This window comes from Pristiophorus japonicus, chromosome 11 (assembly GCF_044704955.1).
Source record: "Pristiophorus japonicus isolate sPriJap1 chromosome 11, sPriJap1.hap1, whole genome shotgun sequence".
NCBI classification, from domain to species: domain Eukaryota; kingdom Metazoa; phylum Chordata; class Chondrichthyes; family Pristiophoridae; genus Pristiophorus; species Pristiophorus japonicus.
The window spans coordinates 109,936,918-109,959,803 of NC_091987.1; the positions used below are offsets into that span (position 1 = coordinate 109,936,918).

The 22,886-nt window shown below is 46.2% G+C and overlaps 1 protein-coding gene across 1 annotated transcript in view; it reads right to left on the reverse strand.

Annotated features, from left to right (window-relative positions):
* cnksr2a (connector enhancer of kinase suppressor of Ras 2a) overlaps positions 1 to 22,886 on the reverse strand; it is a 799,210-nt gene that overhangs the window by 499,500 nt on the left and 276,824 nt on the right. Inside the window, exon 5 of the mRNA XM_070893873.1 lies at positions 17,212 to 17,253. Within this exon, the coding sequence (XP_070749974.1) occupies positions 17,212 to 17,253 (42 nt within the window). The remainder of the gene's footprint in view (positions 1 to 17,211; positions 17,254 to 22,886) is intronic.

Genomic DNA, 22,886 nt, shown 5'->3' on the forward strand with positions numbered 1-22,886 from the left:
GAGCGTTCAACATTTCGAAAAGCTATGGCCACTCAAAGCCAGTAGACCCAAACTAGAACGCATTGAGACATAACTACAGACGTATACCAAAGAAATCATTCCAGTACTAGGCAGTGCAATGTTGGCGGTCACACACAATGGATCAGTGAACCGGCTGCCGCTCTGGATTGTCCTGGGCAATGGTCCCGCACTGTTGGGGAGGAGTTGGTTAGCGGAGGTGAACTGGAAATGGGGGGGTGGATGTGCATGCAATGTCATCTGTGGAGCGAAATTCGTGCTCACAAGTCCGACAACAATTTGAGTCACTATTCCAGCCTGGCGTCGGGACGTTCAAAGGGACCAAAGTAGTGATACGCATCACCCTGGACGCTAGACCAGTGCACCACAAAGCCAGAGCGGTGCCGTATGTGATGCGGGAGAAAATTGAGAGCGAATTGGACCGTTTGCTGAGAGAGGGCATCATCTCTGCTGAGAGAGGGAATTCAGCGACTGGGCGAGCCCCATTGTTCCCGTCCTAAAAGCGGATGGTTCTGTCAGGATCTGTGGCGACTGCAAGGCCACTAATCAAATCGGGTGGCCCCGACAAGACCAATACCTGCTCCCGAGAGCGGAGGATCTTTTCGTCACGCTGGCAGGCGGCAAGCTGTTTACCAAGTTGGATCTCACTTCAGCCTACATGACCCAAGAACTGGCCAACGAATCTAAACTACTGACCACCATCACTGCGCACATGTGACTGTTCGTTTACAACAGGTGCCCGTTTGGCATTTGATCAGCGGCCGCGATTTTTCAAAGAAACATGGAAAGCCTGGAACAATCGTATTTCAGGACGACATCCTCATCACGGGTCGTGACACCGAGGAACACCTCCACAACCTGGAGGAGGTGCTCCGCCGACTGGACTGGGTCGGCCCGCGACTCAAGAAGCCTAAATATGTGTTTTGGCTACTGAGGTTGAGTTCCTGGACAGGAGGGTTGCTGCAGATGGGATTCGGCGAATTGACGAGCGGCCAGGCCCGGCAACACATCGGAGTTGCGTTCATTTCTGGGACTCAACTATTTCGGGAACTTTCTGCTAAACTTAAGCACGTTGCTGGAGCCGCTTCACGTGCTCCTGCGTAAGGGTTGTGATTGGTTTTGGAGGGACTGTCAAGAACGGGCTATCAATCGGGCACGGAACCTACTTTGTTCAAATAAGTTACTGACCCTGTACGACCCCTATAAGAAATTGGTTCTGACATGGGATGCATCGTCCTGTGGGGTTGGGTGCGTGTTGCAGCAGAGTAACGCTGAGGGCCAACTACAACATGTGGCTTATGCTTATGCTTCCAGGTCGCGCTCTCAAGCAGAACGGGGATATGGGATGGTTGAGAAGGAGGCACTCGCATGTGCATAAGTACCTTTTTGGCAGGAGGTTCGAATTAGAAACGGACCACAAGCCGTTAACATCCCTGTTGTCAGACAGCAAGGCCATCAATGCCAACGCTTTAGCTCGCATACAGCGATGGGCTCTCTTATGACTACTCCATCCGGCACCGGCCTGGCACCAAAATTGCGCTGATGCGCTCAGCAGGCTTCCACTGGCCACCACCGAGGGGGCAGCAGATCAAAGCGCTGAGATGGTCATGGCCGTTGATGCCTTTGACGGCGCAGGCTCCCCCATCACAGCCCGCCAGATCAAAATCTGGACAGAGATCCCCTCCTATCTCTGATTAAGAAATGTGTCCTGACTGGGGATTGGGCACCCGCACACGGAGCATGCCCTGAGGAGGTCAGACCGTTTCACAGGCGGATGGATGAGCTCTCCATCCAAGCTGACTGCCTACTATGGGGCAGCCGGGTAGTCATGCCCCAGAGGGGCAGGGAGTCATTCGTCAGGGAACTCCACAGCAAGCATCCAGGCATCATGCTGTTGAAGGTCATTGCCCGGTCACATGTTTGGTGGCCGGGAATTGATTAAGACCAGGAACACTGTGTTCGCAGGTGCACAACATGTGCCCAGCTGGATAATGCCCCCAGGGAGGCCCCACTCAGCCCGTGGCCCTGCCCCACCAGGCCATGGTCATGTATTCATGTAGACTACGCAGGTCCGTTCATGGGAAAAATGTTTCTCATTGTGGTAGATGCGTACTCGAAATGGATCGAGTGCATCATTTTGAATTCGTGCACGACATCCACCACTGTGAAGAGTCTACGTGCGGTCTTTGCAACCCATGGCTTGCTGGACATCCTTGTTAGCGATAATGGCCCATGTTTCACGAGCTACGAATTTCGGGAGTTCATGTCGGGCAATGGCATCAACCATGTCAGGACAGCGCCGTTCAAGCCGGCCTCCAATGGCCAGGCGGAACATGCGGTCCAAATCATTAAAAAAGGCATGCTCAGGACCCTCCCTTCAATGACGCCTATCGCGCCTCCTGCTGGCCTATAAGTCCCGACCGCACTCGCTCACGGGGGACCCGCCCATTGAGCTACTTATGAAACGAACACTCAAAACTCGGTTGTCCCTCATTCACTCAGTCCTGACCGACATAGTTGAGGGCAAGCGCCAGTCCCAAAACGAGTACCATGACCGAAATTCAAGGGGGAGATGTACAGAAATAAATGACCCCGTATTTGTCCTCAATCACGCCGTGGGGCCCAAATAGCTTGAGGGTACTATAATAGACAAAGAGGGGAACAGGGTCATCATGGTTAAACTTAACAATGGGCAGATATGCCGTAAGCATCTGGACCAAGTAAAAAAAAGATTCAGCATGGACACTGAGGAACCCGAGGAAGATCATGAGATGGTGCTCACACCACCACCAGTGAACGAGCAACAAGAACATTCAGCAGCATGCACAGTCCCGGCGGTCAGCCCGGACAGGCCAGAATCACCACAGGTGACAGACACTCACGCCAAGGCTCAACAACCAGAGCCCCAACTGCGGTGCTCCACGAGGGAGCGTAGACCACCTGAAAGACTTCACCCATGATCCCAATAAGACTTTGGGGGGGGGGGGGGGGGGAGGTGATGTCATGTATGTGACACCATTGCAATACTGTATATACTTAAGCAATGTACACCTTGACCACAGGGGGTGAACTTGTGGGAGGCACTCCTCACCTGGTCATCCAGGTATATAAAGGGAGGTCCCACGCAGGGTCATCACTTCTTGGTCCTGTGAATAAAGGTTCAGGTCATAGAGTGACCTTGTCCATAGAATGTGCCTCGTGTGGGTTTTGTGCCATTAAGTAAGGACATTACACCATTGTTTCATAGTGCCTCAGTTTGACACATTTAATTTTTCCCATTAGCTGAATTAAAATCTATATCCATATCGATTCTTCCCGAGAGTTAGTATCCTTTAGTCCCACTAACATTTTGCTGCAAATCACGTCTTCTTGAATCCTTTAGTTATAAACTTGGCTATTTAAAATATTGAAATATTCCAATTTTTCTGCTGATAACAAAATGAACAAATCTATGTTAGAACGTTTCATATTTTAATCGGGTTATCATATCATCATAGGCGGTTCCTCGGAATCGAGAAAGACTTGTTTCCACTCTTAAAATGAGTTCTTGAGTGGCTGAACAGTCCAATACGAGAACCACAATTTCGGTCACAGGTGGGACAGATAGTCATTGAGGGTAAGGGAGGGTGGGACAGATTTGCCGCTGCTCTTTCCGCTGCCTGCGTTTGATGTCTGCATGCACTCGGCAATGAGACTCGTGGTGCTTAACTCCCTCCTGGATCCAATTCCTCCACTTAGGGCGGTCTTTGGCCAGGGACTCCCAGGTGTCAGTGGGGATGCTGCACTTTATCAGGGAGGCTGAGGGTATCCCTGTAATGTTTCCTCTGCCCACCTTTGGTTCGTTTGCCATGAAGGAGTTCCAAGTAGAGCGCTTGCTTTGGGAGTCTCGTGTCTGGCATGCGGACAATGCGGTCTGCCCAGCAGAGCTGATCAAGTGTGGTCAGTTCTTCAATGCTGGGGATGTTGACCTGGTCGAGGACGCTAATGTTGGTGCGTCTGTCCTCCCAGGGGATTTGTAGAATCTTGCGTTGGTGGTATTTCTCCAGCGACTTGAGGTGTCTACTGTACATGGTTCATGTCTCTGAGCCATACAGGAGGGCGGGTATTACTACAGCCCTGTAGACAATGAGCCTGGTGGCAGTTTTGAGGGCCTGATCTTCAAACATTCTTTTCCTCAGGTGCCCTGGAGGTGGTGTTGAATCTCGTCGGCAATGTCTGCTCTTGTTGATAAGAGGCTCTTGAGGGAGGAGAAATGGTCCACGTTGTCCAGGGCCACGCCATGGATCTTGATGACTGGGGTTCAGTGCTGTGTGACGAGGACAGGCTGATGGAGGACCTTTGCCTTACAGATGTTTAGCGTAAGGCCCATGCTTTCGTACGCCTCAGTAAATACGTCAACTATGTTCTGGAGTTCAGCCTCTGTATGTGCGCAGACGCAGGCGGCGTCCACGTACTGTAGCTTGACGACAGAGGTTGGTGTGGTTTTGGACCTGACCTGGAGATGACGAAGTTTGAACAGGTTCTCACTGGTTCTGTAGTGTATTTCCACTCCAGTGGGGAGCTTGTTGTCTATAAGGCAGAGCATGGCAGCGAGGAAGATTGAGAAGAGGGTTGGGGTGATGATGCTGCCCTGTTTGACCCCGGTCCGGACGTAGATTGGGTCTGTAATGGATCCGTTGGTAAGGATAACAGCCTGCATATCGTCGTGGAGCAGGCGGAGGATGGTGACGAACTTTTGAGGGCATCCGAAACGGAGGAGGACGCTCCATAGATCTTCACGGTTGACCGTCTCAAAGGCCTTTGTAAGGTCGAAGGCGGGCATGTATAAGGGCTGGCGCTGTTCCCTGCATATTTTCTGCAGGTGGCACGCTGCAAAGATCATGTCTGTTGTGCCCCATAGGGGACGAAATCTGCACTGTGACTCTGGGAGGAGCTCCTCGGCCACAGGGAGAAGACAGTCGAGGAGGATTCGAGCGACAACTTTCCCAGTGGCTGATAACGGAGATTCCTCTGTAGTTGTCGCAGTCGGACTTGTCCCCTTTTTCAAAGATGGTCACGATCACTGCATCTCTCTCGGCATGCTCTCCTCCCTCTAGATGAGAGTGATGAGGTCATGCATTCGCGCCAACAGTGTCTCTCCACCTCAGCAGGGATTCCATCCGCTTCAGTAGCCTTGTTGTTTTTTAGCTGTCTTATGGCTTTTTCTACCTTGTGCAGTGTTGGGGTTTTGCCGAGGTGGTGGTGGGTAGCATGCTGCCGGGATGGAGTTGAGAAAACTCAGGTCAAACGCATAGTCTCGATTGAGATCTTCAAAGTGCTCTTTCCAGCGAGCCCTGACTGCCTTGGTGTCCTTGATGAGTGTTTCCCCGTTCTTGGCCAGCAGTGGGGTGGGGCCTTGGGTGGCCTTGATCGCGATGAAGAATCCTCGCACATCATGGTTGTCGGCCAGCTGTTGTATCTCCTGTGCTTTCTCCATCCACCACCTGTTCTTTAGGTCCCAGGTTTTTTGTTGGACATCAGCCTTGAGCTGTCTTTAATGCTGCTTTGCTGTTCTCGAGTTGGGTTGTTGTTTAAGGCTCAGAAATGCCCCGCGCTTGCGATCTTGGATCTCCTGGTCATTCTCATCAAACCAGTCATGGTGTTTCCTGGTTGAGTGACCGAGCATCTCTTTGCAGACACTGATTATAGAGGCATGGAGGGCAGACCAAGCATTGTGGGCATTCTGCGTCTCGGGATCATCAAGACATGCCAGGTCCTTAAGTGCCCCGGCATTGACTTTTTTGTGGCACTGCTTCTGCTACCCCCTCCGCTTTGGGGCTATGTTGATGTCAATGATGGATCGGATTAGGCGGTGGTCCATCCAGCAGTCGTCATCTCCTGTCATGGCACGGATGATGCGCACATCCTTGCGCTCCCTGGCTCGGACGATGATATAGTCGAGCAGGTGCCAGTGTTTGGAACGAGGGTGTTGCCACGATGCCTTGTATTTGTCCCTCTGGCAGAACAAGGTGTTGGTGATGACAAGTTCATGTTCTAGACATTTTGTCAGAAGTAGGGTACCACTGGAATTAGCTTTCCCTCCCCCCCTCTGCCAATCACACCTCCCCAAAGGGCTATGTCCTTGCCGACCTGGCGTTGAAGTCACCGAGGATCAGTTTGTCATTCGTGGGGACACGGGACAGGCATTTTGAGAGACTGGAGTAAAGACCCTCTTTGGTCTCATCTGTTGCATCGAGTGTTGGGGCGTATGCACTGATGACTGTGACGCACTGATTCCGGGATAGGGTGAGTCAAAGAGTCATGAGGCGTTCATTAACACCGCAGGGGAGTCTTTAAGGCGGTCGACCAGCTCGTTTTTGATGGCGAAGCCGACTTCGTGGAGACGGCGTTCTGCCTCTGGTCTCCCTTTACAGAAGGTGGTGTAACCTCCACCTTGTTCCTTGAGCTGGCCTTCCCTTGCTCGCCGGGTCTCGATTGAGGCAGCGATGTTGATATCAAAGCGACTAAGTTCCCGGGCAACTATAGCGGTGCAGCGTTCCGGCCTGTCGCTGTTGGGGTTGTCCATGAAGGTCCTGACATTCCTGATCCCGAACTTCATATTAGAGGAGTGGAAGATAGCTGTGCGTGAGTTCTTTTAACGTGAGGTGGTCGTTGCACACCGGCTACCACACGGACTTAGCTGAGCAAGGTCTTGATCCAGTGGCAAGGGGGTCCAAGATGACTGGAGACCAGGCACTGCTATATGAGCCTAGTTGCCTACGGCGAGATGTTGGCCGCACGCTTGGTGCTGAGTAGCGTCCTTGATAGTAGGTGGTCCGAGGCTTGGTTGCGGGCAGTTCAAGGCTCGTCTTCAGCTTCATTTTCTGTTGCCTATACAAAAGCATTTCTCTCTTTCTCACTGAATTCTCTCACTTGTCCAGACTGTTTGAATACTCTTGGAAAATTATTTTGGCTCATTACGATCACATTTCCAGAAGGGGCTCTTGAAACCCAAGTGCATAAACAACTTTTACCAACTTGGAGAAAAAAACCTACTTTGTGCCAAATTCAACACTATCTTGTTCGATGACTGGGAATTATTATTTGCAAATGTAGTTATACATTCAATAGGACAGAACACAGATGGATGATTTATTAGAACATTTTTCAAGATACAGAGGATTTTGGTACCAGACTCAACTGAAAGGTTAGTGCTTGACAGCACGAGTCAGAGCTCCAATGCACTCTGTAGAACATGAGTACACACCTCAGTTCGCCACAAAAAGTCATTAATCTTCACGATGACATTAGGTGAAGACAGTGGTCATGCCAAGGATTTCCACATAAAGAGAGCAGGAAAATTTTGAGCGCGCTATTCGCCTCCATGCCACTCCCACACAATGAGCTGTCAACTTCATAGAAACTACATGGCTGGTTTGGATAATTGAAAAATGTCAACTGGCCCAATTGCACTTCAAAAGCCAGGTTACCCTCTCAACCCAGCGTTCAGCTTCCTCGTCCAAATCCGCTCCATTAATAAACCTATTTTTCACTTCTGCAGCTTTGCCCATCTTTGCCCCTCTGTCTCCAGTTCTGCTGCCAAAACCCTAGTTTATACCTTCAACATCTTAAGACTTGACTGCTCCAATGCCCTACCTCAGTGATCTCCTGCTTGCCTCATGTTCCTGAGTAGACCATTCACTTTTCAATCATTTCTTAATTGCTCTCTTCCAACATTAGCAGCTGCTCGTTCAGCCAATAAACTGCTGCTTTCCAGAGTTCACTACCTAGTTCCCTGAATCGTGTCATTTCTCTCCATTCTTTCAGAAACCTTCTCTAAACCCTCTTCTTTGACCAACTCTTTAGTTTCCATTCCAACCCGTCCATTACCTACCCCTATGCCCATGCTCAGTGTCCACCCATAACTGTCTCCCCCTTAATGTAAAGGACCTTGTAATGTCTCCCTGCACAAGAACAGTGCTATATCAAATGTTCTTGTCATAGTAGTAGTCTCAATGATCAGCTCGATCAGCTCCACTGGACAGGCCACATTGTCTGCATGCCTGACCCGAGACTCGCAAAACAAGCATTCTACTCGGAGCTCCGACACAGCAAGCGAGCCCCAGGTGGGCAGAGGAAATACTTCAAGGGCACCCTCAAAGCCGCCTTGAAAAAATGCAACATCCCCATTGAGACCTGGGAATCCCTGGCCCAGGACCACCTAAAGTGGAGGAAAAGCATCCGGGAAGGTGCTGAACACCTCGAGACTCTTCGCCGAGAGCAAGCGGAAACCAAATGTTGACAGCGGAAGGAGCGTGCAAAAATTTGGCAGATGGCGTATAATGTATCCACTTTGACAGAGAAAAAAATAGAAAAGCAAATTATTATTTAAATGAGGAAACATTGCAAAATGTCGTAGTGCAGAGGGACCTGGGGGTCCTTGTGCATGAAACACAAAAAGTGGAGTATGCAGGTACAGCAAATAATGAGGAAGGCAAATGGAATGTTGGCCTTTATTGCAAGGGGGATGGAGTATAAAAGCAGGGAAGTCCTGCTACAACTGTACAGGGTATTGGTGAGGCCACATCTAGAGTACTGCATACAATTTTGGTCTTTGTATTTAAGGAAGGATATACTTGCATTGTAGACTGTTCAGAGAAGGCTCACTAGGTTTATTCCGGAGATGAAGCGGTTGACTTTTGAAGGTAGGTTGAGTAGGTTGGGCCTATACTCATGAAGTTCAGAAGAATGAGAGATAGACGAATGGCCGGATAGATTGATGATGGATAGGCGAATGGCCAGAGGAATTGAGGAACTGATGGACTGACAGACGAACAGATGGACAGACGGACAAACAGATGGACAGACGGACAAACAGATGGACAGACGGACAAACAGATGGACAGACGGACAAACAGATGGACAGACGGACAAACAGATGGACAGACGGACAAACAGATGGACAGACGGACAAACAGATGGACAGACGGACAAACAGATGGACAGACGGACAAACAGATGGACAGACGGACAAACAGATGGACAGACGGACAAACAGATGGACAGACGGACAAACAGATGGACAGACGGACAAACAGATGGACAGACGGACAAACAGATGGACAGACGGACAAACAGATGGACAGACGGACAAACAGATGGACAGACGGACAAACAGATGGACAGACGGACAAACAGATGGACAGACGGACAAACAGACGGACGAACAGATGGATTTGATGGATGGATGGACGGACGGACGAACAGATGGATGGATGGATGGATGGACGGACGAACAGATGGATTTGATGGATGGATGGACGGACGGGTTTGCATTTACACAGGGTATTTCACATGCTGACAGCCAATTAAGTACTTTTGAAGTGCAGTCACTGATGCAATGTAGGAAGTCAATTTGAGCATAACAAGATCCCACAAACAACAGTTGGATAACTGATCATTAAAATATTGTTACGATAATCTGTGTTTTGGTGGTGCTATCTGAGAAATAAATTTTGTCTTGGATAACAGAAAAGTTCCCTCTTCTTCTACATATAGGAATCTTTACGAGAGTGCAAAAGTATAGCCGGGCACTAAAGAGTTGATTCTGCCGGGAACTTCCGCTTTAGTGCTCCAAGAGGGAAGTGGCGCGCTAAATCATGTGCTATCACTTCTCTTAGAATGCTAACGGGAGTGAGAGGGACAGTATTGGCAGAGTGTTGCATAATGTTCCATTAAGCGCTGCCGGTTTTACAGGCTCCTTCGCTCCCTTAAAGGGTAGGGCCAATGCTATGTTCATTGAAGCCTCAGGCTGTGCATGTTTGTTGACGGCACCTGCCTATGCGCATAGCAGCCCCAAGCACTCTGAGGGCTAGACTTTCCACTTTGATCGCTATCGCCCAAAAATCGTCCATTTTAAAAAACGCTAGTTTCGCCTTTTTAATTTGGAAGATAGCCTTAGCAATGTGAAGTGGGCCTTAGCGATGTATTCAGTCGTACAAGGCTGTTAGAATGGCTGTTTTGCACATGCGCGTTTTTTTTCAGGCAAAGAACTTTTCCCACGGTGATTAACAGAGGGAAAAGGGGACCTGGTCCCCATCAATAACATAATGAACCTTTCTTTTATTCTAGCCCTGTTGGTTTATAAAATAAAATCTATCAGCCAACTGAGATGAACTCCATTTCCTTCCTCATGGGATGACATACCCTAGTTCTGCTTCTACTTGTACTGTGGACCAGAGGAGGAAAAAATCCATGATTAATATTAACCCTGACATTACAGCAATGTACTTGTATGTAACTTTTCTCATTTTATTTGTACTTACATCAAAGGAATTGTTGTCCTCTCCTGATAGCTAGGTTATGCACTATGCAGCACAACACAATGAACTCAGCGACCTGCTCAGGGTGGTATTGTAGGTTGCCTCCCGAGTGATCCAGGCATCTGAAGCGCTGCTTCAGAACTCCAATTGTCACTTTGACAATATTGTGTGTGGCTTCTACCTGGAGCATATGCAGGGGGGAGGGGGTCATGAGCCAGCTGGCAAAGCCATATCCCCCAGCATCCAACCGTGATCTTGTGGCTGACTCTTAAACAGGTCAGAGACAGTGCTCACACGCAAGATATGCACATCATGGATGCTCCCTAGAAAGTTTGCATTTACTGCTATGATTATTTGCTTGTGATCGACAACGAGCTGGACATTCTGGGAGTGGAATCCCTTTCGGTTCCGAAACACCTCTGCATCCTGTAAAGGTGCTTGCAAGGCGATGTGTGTACAGTCTATTGCTTCCTGCACCTTGGGGAAGTTTGCAATTCGAGAAACCCAAAGCCCTCTCAGTCTATCATAAGGAAGTTTATAAAGTCCATACTGCGTGCGTAAAGGGTTTCAGTCACCTGTCGAACGCAGCAATGTGTGGTATGCTGAGAGATACTGCAAATGTCGCCAGCTGAGGCCTGAAAGGAGCCTGATGCATAGAAGGAAAATGCCGCAGTAACCTTAACCTCAACTGGCTTTGCAGTCCTGATGGTGCTGGTAGGCTGCACATCTCCCTTAATTAGCTGGCATATCTCACTGATGACCTCCTTTCGGAAGCGTAGCCTTCTAACGCACGTGTTACCGGACAAGTCCAGGTATGATCGCTTATCTCTGTAAATGCGTTGGGTATAACATGTCCTCCTCCACAGCAGTTTGCCACCTCTTTGATTGGGCACATAATGCTCTTCAATAAACCTTCTCCCATCTCTATTCTGCAGCATATGATTAATGATCAATACTGGTTGAGAAATTACAGGCCCTATCACTATAAATCGCTATACATGCCCATAATTTGTCCCCAGCAAATATAAATGTGATTAGATGATTGGCGAGTCAAAAAGGCCCTTAAAATCACTCACAAATTAATTCTCCTGACAAGCACTTGAAGCAGCCTTTTACTAAAGATCCTCCCCATAGTGCCGAGTTAAGGTCAGGTGAATGCAGCTTTTCTTCAGCGTCTTTTTGGGCCAGCAATCATTTGGGCGAATTATGGTCGAAATGCCGAAAGTAGCGGTCGGCGATAATCTGGGCCATAATCGGGCGCACATTTCCATTATAAACACTATTCTCGGCCTTGCACGAGGATGATGTCATATTTATTTATTTTTTTAAATAGGCCGGGCGATGCAGCTCATTCATGTGTGCCAAAAGTTGGGCCAGCGATAAATGGGCTATATTCGGGAGCCAGTTTCCACTTTTCAACAAATATGGGCGTTAGCTTGAATCTCAGCGCTTATATGGGCGCCAAATGGACGATAAATGGGTGAGGCTGTGCCAAAAGTCTAGCCCCAAGACAGTGCAGGGCTGAGCAATCGCAGGCTCCAAAGAAATCAAAATGCAACACTCTGGGGACATAATTACATTTTGGCCAACCTGATCACCACTGCCTTTAATTAGCGCTCCCCAAGTGGCCAGCTGAGATGACAACGCCTCTTGTAGCTGCTGTTCTTGATGCCCGGCGATGCTGCAGGGGGCGGAAGCGAATTTTACATGCGGGGCAATAAAGAGGCACCGCGCACCGGATGACGTCATGGTCTCTGGTGCGCAAGAGATTGAGGCGGTAAGTTGTAGCGCCAGCGCAAATCCGCCAGGGAAGTTCATGGGCATCGATGATTTTGCCACGCCAGGTCGGTAACCCCTTAGCCTCCCGTTACCACCCACCAGAGGCGCTAACAGGAGACTCCCCCCCTTAGTATTTAAGTATGAGCCTAGATTATGTGTTCAAGTCTCTGTAGTGGACGTCAAACCCATAACCTTCTGACTCAGAGGCAACTTTGTTACCACTGAGCCAAGACTGATGTTAGTAGAATTTAAGAACCTGAATACCATAATGATCTGATATAATATACATAAAATCTAAAATCAGTGCACACATTCACTGGGTGAGTTGCCTGTTGATACAATTATATGACTGAGCTCTTAAATGCCAACATGGAATGGTTGGACCGAATGGCCTGTTTTCATGTTGTAACTTCTGTAAATTTCTAAGAAATCAGGTGAATAGACAGAAAGAAAGATTTGCATTTATATAGTGCCTTTCACGTCCGCCAGATGTCCTAAATGAATTACTTTTGAAGTGTAGTCACTGTTGTAATGTGGGAAACACGGCAGGCAAATTGCGCACAGCAAGATCCCACAAACAGCAACGTGATAACAACCTGTTTTCATGATATCGATTGAGGGATAAATATTGGCCAGGACACTGTGGGTAACCCTCCTGCTCTTCTTCAAAATAGTGGGATCTTTTACGTCCACCTGAAAGAGCAGACAGAGCCTCGGCTTAACGTTGCATCTGAAAGACGACACCTCTGACAGTGCTGCATTCCCTCAGTATTGCACTGGAGTGTGAGCCTAGATTTTTGTGCTCAAGTTTCTGGAGTTGGACTTGAACCCACAACCTTCTGATTGAGAGGGGAGGGTGCTACCAACTGAGCCTTAGCTGACACTAAGCTGAGACTAAAGCTCAATAAAAAGTCAATGATAAAAAAAATGGAAGCAACGCTATTTACAATCATATGTCATCGTTATAGATATAATAGGAGTTCAAATTGCTATGAATTTAAATGCCAAACTAGAAGACGTTCTGTTGTGGAATAGTGAGTTTCACAAACCAGACTGCAAGAGTGAAACCCTGCTCCAAAACTAAAAAGACAAGCACATGTCTAAGATCAGCAATCTCAGACCAAACAAGCAAGCACCTGAATGGATTAACAAACAAATTAAAAGTGAAAAAAAGAGGAAGAATAACCTCTACAAATCCTGCAGGAAGAAAGAAGGGGCTCACTCATATGAACAAAGGACCACATAGAAACAAGTTAACAGGGTGGTCAGAGAGGCAAAGAGACTTAGAAAAAACAAGAGCGGCAGAGAGTGAGCAAAGTGAGGGAGAAGGAGGAGATGACAAGTCGACAGAAAAGAAAGGAGGCAGAGGGAATACAAGGACAGAAGGGAAGATGAGAGTGGGAAGTAGATAACGTGTGATAGAGGGAGAGGAATGGAGGGAAGAGAAGTGGAGAGGGGCCAGACGCCTCTTAGCAGTCTCAAAATCAGAACAGCAAATGGGTTAGGTCTTAGTTGGAGCTATTACTGTTTACAGTGTATACAGTGACTAGGACCAAGGGACAGAAACAAAACACCCCAGCAATGTAGGTGGACACTAAATTAAGACAGAGGATTTAAAACAATAGGAAAGGGGCAATCCAAATACAAATGGATCCAAACAGGTTGAGAGGCTGGGCAGATGCATGCCAGCTGACATTAGATGTGGATAGATGTAAGATTCAATGAGACACTTAAAAGGAAATAATCAATGAGAATATAAATAAAATGGCTTTAGGCCACAGGACACAACACATGAGTAAGGTGCAGCAGTATTGATGATAAACTTAAACCGACAGAGCAATGTGTGGCAGTAGTAAGGAAAGCTAACTGAATATTCTGATGTATTGCCAGATGAAGAGGACAAATCTCAGGGAGAGATGATGCGTCTTTATCAGCTATGAGTACCGCCACACCTGAAACACTGTATAATTACAGCACTGCAGCATTGAAGGGAGTAAGGAAAAAGGCAATCAAACTGAGACCTACCTCAATGCATCTGAAATATTGAGAGGTTAAAGAGCTTGGGATTGTTTAATCTGGAGAAGAGAAGGCTCATGGGAGATATTATTCAAACATTTAAGATTCTTAAAGGAATAAATGAATTGAACATCGATAATATGTTTGAGATTTCCACAAGCTGTAGAACCAGGGCACATGGGCTGAACTTAAAAGAGGACAGGTTCACAGAATACTTAAATTGAATTACTTTGTGCAGAGAATGGCGAGTGTGTGGAACTGACTACCCAGGGTGACAATGGAGGCAAATAATGTAGAAAAAAATAAGGGAAAACTGGACAGATGTTTGAGGATGTAGTGGATTGAGGCAGTTTGGGGGACTGGCCAAATGGGCTGCAAAGTCTTTCACAGTCTTGTAATTCCTATGTACTGAAGATCTTCACAAAGTTTATCTATCTGATATTGGCAACGCCAAATATACTGCTAGATTTGTTTGGATGGATCAAGCTTAATAACAGGAAGTGTAACTGCTGAAGGCTTTCATATTAAGGAGTTCAGAACAATCTCTGGCTGCAGCAGAACATTAGCTCCCATTATTAGTATAAAATAGGTTTCTAACTTTGGTATGGCACTCTTCCTTCATTGAATGAAGTCTCCAGTTACAATTGTCGGAGGATAGCTCTCTGGGACAGTTTCTTCCAGAAGTATATTTTTAAATGTCACCTTAAATCTCAGAAAAATTAGAATAGAGAAAGGAAATACACATTAATTGGCAACATTTTAGATGGACTAGAGGATCAGAGGCCCCTTGTTGGGCAGGCACATAGGTCATTAGACATGGCAATGCAAATAGATAAGAGACAACTGAATCCTTGGTTTTGAATCAAGAGGATAAAATTCAAAAGCAAGGAGATAGTGTTGAACAACATCTTAAGTAGGCAGCAGTTGTACTGTGTACAATTTTGGGCATCCCATTGCAGGACCGATGCAGAAGCAACTAATAAGTCAATGATAGAATAATTTTACATACAGATAATGTCTTTTGCATTATGAAACATTGAGTGAATAGCTAATGAAAACACCATTCTTCTATTCAGTGGCAGAGGCAGAGATTTAGCACAATACTGTCTGTGTTGTGGAAGACCAAATTAATCAGAAGGAGAATGAATTGTTATGTTCAATTCCCTCTTCAATTATACAGATTCTCTCAATCTTGTTCTATTTACTGTTTATAATTGTCAAATAACACTGTATCCGTTATTTGTCATGCATAATACAAATATGTAACTTGCAAAAATGTTCCATCATACATTATTTAAGATATCAAAAATAGATATTTAAAGTAGTTACAGGCAACTAGATAATTGGCAATAATTTAAAATAATATATATGCACCACCCCATTGCCAGTCTACAAAAGTATACCTCTCAAAATTTCAAAGAAATAAATACATCTCATGGTGCTTGCAAGCACACAAAAACTGAATGGAGATAATTTCAATCAAAACATTACCCTTCCAAGGCTTTGATTCTGACTGCACATTTCAAAGTCCTATTTGTTTTCCTGCTTTCAAGCTGAAGATCATGGAATCATAGAATGATATACAGGAGGCCATTCGGCCCTTTGTGCCTGTGCTGACTAAGATATACAGAAATCTATCTTGAATGTTATATCTTCTAGACCTAATTATTGCATGGCTCATGCTTGAGTCAAACAAAGATAAGTAGACCAACTAAATGGATTGATCTGACTGCATTGGGCATTCAGCAGAAATTCCAAGACTGTCTCAGCTCCTTCCAGTTCTTCCTTTGCCTCCCACTGTCCCCAACCACCTCCCTTGATCCCCTCCCCACTTAACTCCTGATCACTTAACTGCTCCTCCTAAATCCCATGCCAGTCAACATAGTCAATAGCTCCCTATCACTGTCCTTTCTCCCCACCTCTTCAAGACCACAGTCATCAATTTTCTACTCAAATAAATCATCATTGATTCATCCAGCTTCTCTCACTATTGCTCCAGTTCTAACCTCCCTTTCCTCTCTCAGGTCAAGAGTATTGTTATCTTGCAGCTACATACGCATCACTTCCAGAGCCCCCAGTTAAAAATCCATCCAGTCTAGTTTCTGACCATCACAAGACACCAAAATGGACCGAGCCAAAGTCATGCAAAGCTTCTATACGGTGTGACCACGATGCATTATCCTTGCTTGTTCTTCTCAACCAGACATGCAGCTCTACTTCGCCACCACTTCATTTGATCTCAAGACATTTCCCTGCTGTCACACTGCCTGTCTGGCATCAGGTCTTGGTGGAGGAGCAATTTCCTTTAGCTGTATAGGAAATCAGAATTAACAGAATCCACTCCCTTACCACTAACTGCCATCTCAACAAATCCACGTGCAACCTCGTTATTGTGTTTGACCATGAGCAGAGCTTCATATATCCAACATCATCTCCAGAACACTGCCCTTCTCCATGCCTATCTCAGCCTCCTGCTCCCGAAACACTTATCACGTTTTTGGCATATACAAAATCAATTACTTCAATGCTCTCGTCTCAGTTCTCCCATTATCCACCTCCACAATTCCAACCTATCCAAAACAACTCTCCCCACATCCTCTGATGCACAAATTCCTGCTCGCCTATCACCTTGTCTCCTGGACCTCCATTGGCTCCCTGTCCCCACCTGCCCCAACACATCCCAATTAAAATCCTTGTCCTCTTCAAATCTCTCCACAGCCTTATACCTCCCTCATTCTGCAACCTCCTCCAGTCAAACATTCCCTGCCGCACCCTTCAGTCCTCCAACTTTGGCTTCCTCTCTTTGTAACACCATTAATGGTAGAGCTTTTAGTCATTACTGTTCGACACTTTGGAACTCCCTCCCTAAATCCCTTTGCCTTTTTGCAGCTCAGCTCTCCTTTAAAATCCTCCTGAAAGCCCACTTTTCAATCTAGCTTTATGTCTCCTTTCTGAAACTCTCTCCTCAAGCTTGAAGTCTTTCCCCCTTATTATTCCTTTAGAAAGCACTTTAAGATATCTCATATTAAATGTGCTATAAAAATACAAGTTGTTACTGGTTTTCATGCATAATTCAAACAAAAAGCAATATACTCACCACATGAAGAATCTTGTTCTCAGTTTCATAGACAGTGCAGTCCTGCCAAGAAAAAAGATTAAATACATGTGTTGTTATGAGAGATACCGATAACTGTTCAGTTAAATCCTGGAATCAAAACACAATAAAAAATAGACCAGATTTTTATCCTATTCCTAGAGAGTCCATTACATGGCCATATGAATTTGAACAACTTATTTTGTATTGTAAATACTGTGCTACTTTAAAATACTTTTGCAGCAATATTGAGACATTTATTATTTAATTGAGCAACGTCAATACTTCAGGCTGCCCACAGCAGAAACAACATTGCAGACCACTCAATAGTTGCAGCCATAAAGCACAGAATTGCTGACGACTAGACAGTTGCTTAAATCAGCGTTGACACTGAATTTGACTTCACCCAGAGGACTAGTTTTTCCCAGATCATCGAAGGGAAAAGGTTCAATCACAATTTTTGGTTGATGAGCCCAAGAACAGCACTAGTAGCATCAATATTCTGCCCTTTTCATTGGTGAAATGTTTAGTGGATTACAGATCAGAGAAGTCAGAACAAACATAAAAACTGCAGAACAATAGTATTGTTTTGGGGCCAGTGCTCAACTGGGCAAAGTTTAAAAAAAATATATATGCTACACTAGCTAATAACAATGAATAATAATGTTAATTATATAGAGAATACAGACTGGGGACAAATGGTCTTTGCAAAGTAAACCAGCGATTGATACGGACTGAATAGCCCATGAGTTTTCATGAGCGTGAGTGAGCAGTGATGGCTGTAACACAGTGATTTATTCATCGCTGGTCCAGTTTACACTCTCTTTTATAATAGATACTGTGTAATGTTATTAAACGTGACATTTTAATGCGTTTTACTTTGTTTGTAGCTATTTTCAGCAGGATTTAATTGCATTTATCTGGTTGGAAGCTGAAGCATGATACATTGAGACAATGGCCCCAAGTTTCCACACGCTACAAAACAGGCGCCCCTCCGAGCTGGGCGCCCGTTTTTCGCGCCGAAAAAGGCGGCAGAAAAAAAAACGCGCGATTCTGGAGCGCCCTGCAGCTCCATGTCTGCTTGGCGCGGCGCCCAGGGGGGCGGAGCCTACCACTCGCGCTGATTTTGTAAGTGGGAGGGGGCGGGTACCATTTAAATTAATTTTTTTCCTGCCGGCAACCCTGCGCGTGCGCGTTGGAGCGTTCGCGCACGCGCAGTGTGAAGGAAACATTGGCACTCGGCCATTTTTGTAGTTCTTTGTAGCTGTTTAATTTTTGAACATTTTTTAATAAAAGCACATTGCCCTTCCATGCTCAACACTGAGGCTTCTTGCAGCAGTGAGAAGGCTGCAGGAAGCCTCAGAAGGTTGAGGCAGCCGTTTCCCGACGGCCTCCCCCGCCCTGCCGTCGGGAATGGCTGCTCAACTTGTGAGGCTTCCTGCAGCCTTCTCACTGTCTCCTTCCCCCCCTGCCCGCCATCAGGAACGGCTGCCTTCCCACCCCCCCCCCGCTGCGTTCGGCCGGTTGGTCGGGCCCGCACTCCCTCCCTCCCCCCTGCCGTCTGGAACGGCTTCCTCCCCCCCGCTGCGGTCGGTTGGTCCCGCACTCCCTCCCTCCCTCCTCCCCCCCCCCCCCCCGCCCACCGTCAGGAACGGCTGCCTCAACTTGTGAGGCTTCCTGCAGCATTCTCCGTGGCTGAAGCACTTTCACACAGGTAGGAAGATGGTTTATTTAATCTTTTCTTTGCTTATAAATTTTTATTCAGGTTGGATTTATTTGTATAATATTTGTAGAAGTATAAATAAGGATTTATTATAGAATTTAATGACTTCCCTTCCCCCCACCTCGTTCTGGACGCCTAATTTGTAACCTGCGCCTGATTTTTTAATGTGTAGACAAGGTTTTTTCAGTTCTACAAAAATCTTAACTTGCTCCATTCTAAGTTAGTTTGGAGTACGTTTTCACTGTGGAAACTTTGAAATCAGGCGTCAGTGGCCGGACACGCCCCCTTTTGAAGAAAAAATTCTGTTCCAAAGTGAAACTGTTCTAACTGACTAGAACTGCAGAAAAAAAAATGTGGAGAATTGCGATTTCTAAGATAGTCCGTTCTCCACCAGTTGCTCCTAAAAATCAGGCGCAAATCATGTGGAAACTTGGGGCCATAATGTGTAGCATTCCGGCACCTTTCTGGAGCTGCAGTATAGTAAGCTCAAAGCTGAAACTGGAAAAATATTTAACAAAGCATTTTCCAATAATTCTACCAGCAATGTTACCTTTCTTTAATATGAGGTTGTGCAATCAACATAAGTCCAAAAACAAAATTAATGAAATATCAGTCTACAGAATTGGCACTTTTTATGTAATGGAATTAGTACAGGATTTTCTTGGGGGTAGGACAGTTTGTTAGTTTGGTTAGCATAGATATAAATCACTACTTATAAAATCAAGATACATTGGATAAACAAAAAGTGATACCTGAGAATGATTTCATGGCAATAATCTGAAGATCTGAATAACAAAAAGATAGCTGCTAAATCAGCACAATTCATTCTAAATAATCTTGAGGTGCGAGGGTAGATTATTCAATCAGTTATGCCCAATACACAGGCGTAAAATAGATGTAATCAGTCCGCAAATGTAACGCCCCTATTTAAAAAAAGGAGGCAGACAAAAAGCAGGAAACGATAGACCAGTTAGCCCTGTGGTTGGGAAAATGTTGGAGTCCATTATTAAAGAAGCAGTAGCAGGACATTTGAAAAAGCATAATTCAGTCAGGCAGAGTCAGCATGGATTTATGAAGGGGAAGTCATGTTTGACAAATTTGCTAGAGTTCTTTGAGGATGTAACGAACAGGGTGGATAAAGGGGAGCCAGTGGATGTGGTGTATTTGGACTTCCAAAAGGCATTTGAAAGGTGCCACATAAAAGATTACTGCACAAGATAAAAGTTCACGGGGTTGGGAGTAATATATTAGCATGGATAGAGGATTGGCGAACTAAGAGAGAACAGAGTCGGGATAAATGGTTCATTCTCTGGTTGGCAACCAGTAACTAGTGGGGTGCCGCAGGGATCAGTGCTGGGACCCCAACTATTTACAATCTATATTAACAAATTGGAAGAAGGGACTGAGTGTAATATAGCCAAGTTTGCTGACGATACATCATCATCATAGGCAGTTCCTCGAAGCGAGGATGACTTGCTTCCACGCCAAAAAGGGATGAGTTCACAGGTGTTTCAATGAAGAACCTAATATTCCAAATCCCGAACTACATCGTGAAGGGTGGAAGATGCCTGTGCATGGATTTTTTTAACGTGTGGTGGCCGTTGCACACCAGCCACCACATGGGCTTGACAGAGCTAGGTCTTGGTCCAGTCGCAAGGATTACCCAAGACTAACTGGAGACCAGCTCTGCTGCACAGACCGAGCAGACCTTGGCTCTTCTGAGCCCCGTCACTTCCCTCTATGGACTCTTGCCGCTCCTTCGCCCCTCCCGCCTGCCCGCACTGCAATCAGCGATCTGGTTTCGTAGCCATCGCCCTCCTGCAATAGCACGCGCTGCTCCCTGCAGTGGTATGCTGCTGCACGCTGCTCCCTCCAATGGCCCGGCCTGCTGATGGTCTTGCAGGCCGGGACCGCGTCGATTTCCGGACCGGGCTGCCGCACGCTGCTCCCTCCAAAGGCCCCGGCCACCAATGCAGCCCCTCAATGGCGGGGCATTTACGGGGTTGACGATACAAACATGGGAGGAAAAGCAATGTGTAAGGAGGACACACAAAATCTGCAAAAGGACATAGAAAGGCTAGGTGAGTGGGCAAAAATTTGGCAAATGGAGTATAATGTTGGAAAGTGTGAGGCCATGCACTTTGGCAGAAAAAAATCAAAGAGCAAGTTGTTATTCAACTGGAGAAAAATGGCAAAGTGCTGCAGTACAGCTGAACCTGGGGGTACTTGTGCATGAAACACAAAAGGATAGTATGCAGGTACAACAAGTGATCAGGAAGGCCAATGGTATCTTGGCCTTCATTGCAAAGGGGATGGAGTTTAAAAGCAAGGATGTCTTACTACAGCTATACAAGGTATTGGTGAGGCCACACCTGGAATACTGCGTGCAGTTTTGGTTTCCATATTTATGAAAGGATATACTAGCTTTGGAGGCAGTTCAGAGAAGGTTCATTAGGTTGATTCCGGGGATGACTTATGAGGAAAGGTTGAGTAGGTTGGGCCTCTACTCATTGGAATTCAGAAGAATGAGAGGTGATCTTATCCAAACATATAAGATTATGAGGGGGCTTGACAAGATGGACACAGAGAGGATGTTTCCGCTGATGGGGAGACTAGAATTAGAGGGCCTGATCTTAGAATAAGGGGCCTCCCATTTAAAACAGATGAGGAGAAATTTCTTTTCTGAGAGTTGTAAATCTGTGGAATTCGCTACCTCAGAGCTGTGGAAGCTGGGACATTGAATAAATTTAAGACAGAAATAGACAGTTTCTTAAACAATAAGGGGATAAGGGGTTATGGGGAGTGAGCGGGGAAATGGACCCGAGTCCATGATCAGATCAGCCATGATCTTATTGAATAGCGGAGCAGGCTTGAGGGGCCGTATGGCCTACTCCTGTTCCTATTTCTTATGTTCTTGTGTTCTAATCAGAAAAGTGAGCTACTATCTATTAACTTAGGTTCCACCCATTTAGCATCCTGTCCAATTTTGTAGTTGGGTTCTGTACTGGTGCAGGAAGCTTCTACCAGTTGGCAATTTGCTGTATTAAAATTAATCTCTGATAACAGTATTTAGATGTTCGTGCATTTTCCAATGTATATTGCTCAGTCATCTACCCAACTATCTAAAATGACATCCATGGCTGAGGATTTGAAGAGTAAGATTTGTATTTGTGCTATTTCTGGATCTTTTTATTGTCTTTTCCCCGTTCCCATTTAGTTAGTCAGGAAATTTGTACCAATAGTTTTGGCAGCAATAATGTTAATAATACACCATCTGAATATTCCTCGAACAGAGTCCTGATCGGAAAATCAAACTAATTGGGTGCTAAATTGAATCGACACCAATAACAGACACGAGGATCGAGATGCGCAATTACCCCACGCCTGCTGCTTTCAATGCAGGCACCATGCAAACTTTATGCTGACTGTTAATTTACATGATCGGTGCGTGCAGTCAGTGCTAACCACACTGTTGAGTAGCTGCACTCCTCAGCAGGGGGCCCTAGATTGTGTGAGGCTAACACTACTTAAAGCTCGCCTGCACTACTTAAAGTCAGCCAACACATCTTAAAAGGGAGGTGCATTGTGTCTGAAGCTGGTGATGGAAGTGGCTATGGAAGACATTCTGGCCTGGAAGACGATGTACTAATCACACATCAGGGAGGGAGCGGGCTCCAAGATTTTCCAACACTGCCCCGGAGACCTTGGTGGAGGAGGTGGAGAGGGGGAGAGAGAGGTGCTCTATCCACAGAAAGCCAGGAGGCCCGCCAGACAAACTTTACAAAGGCAGTGGAACCAGATAGCTGTGACAATGAATGCCCTGTGGATCTGGATGGTGTGCTGCAAAAAGTTCAATGACCTCACAAGTGGTCAAGATCAGTGAATAGATCTTCAAATGCCATTATCCTGCCAACTGCACCACTCCCTAAAACACTGCTCAGTGCACCACACCCCC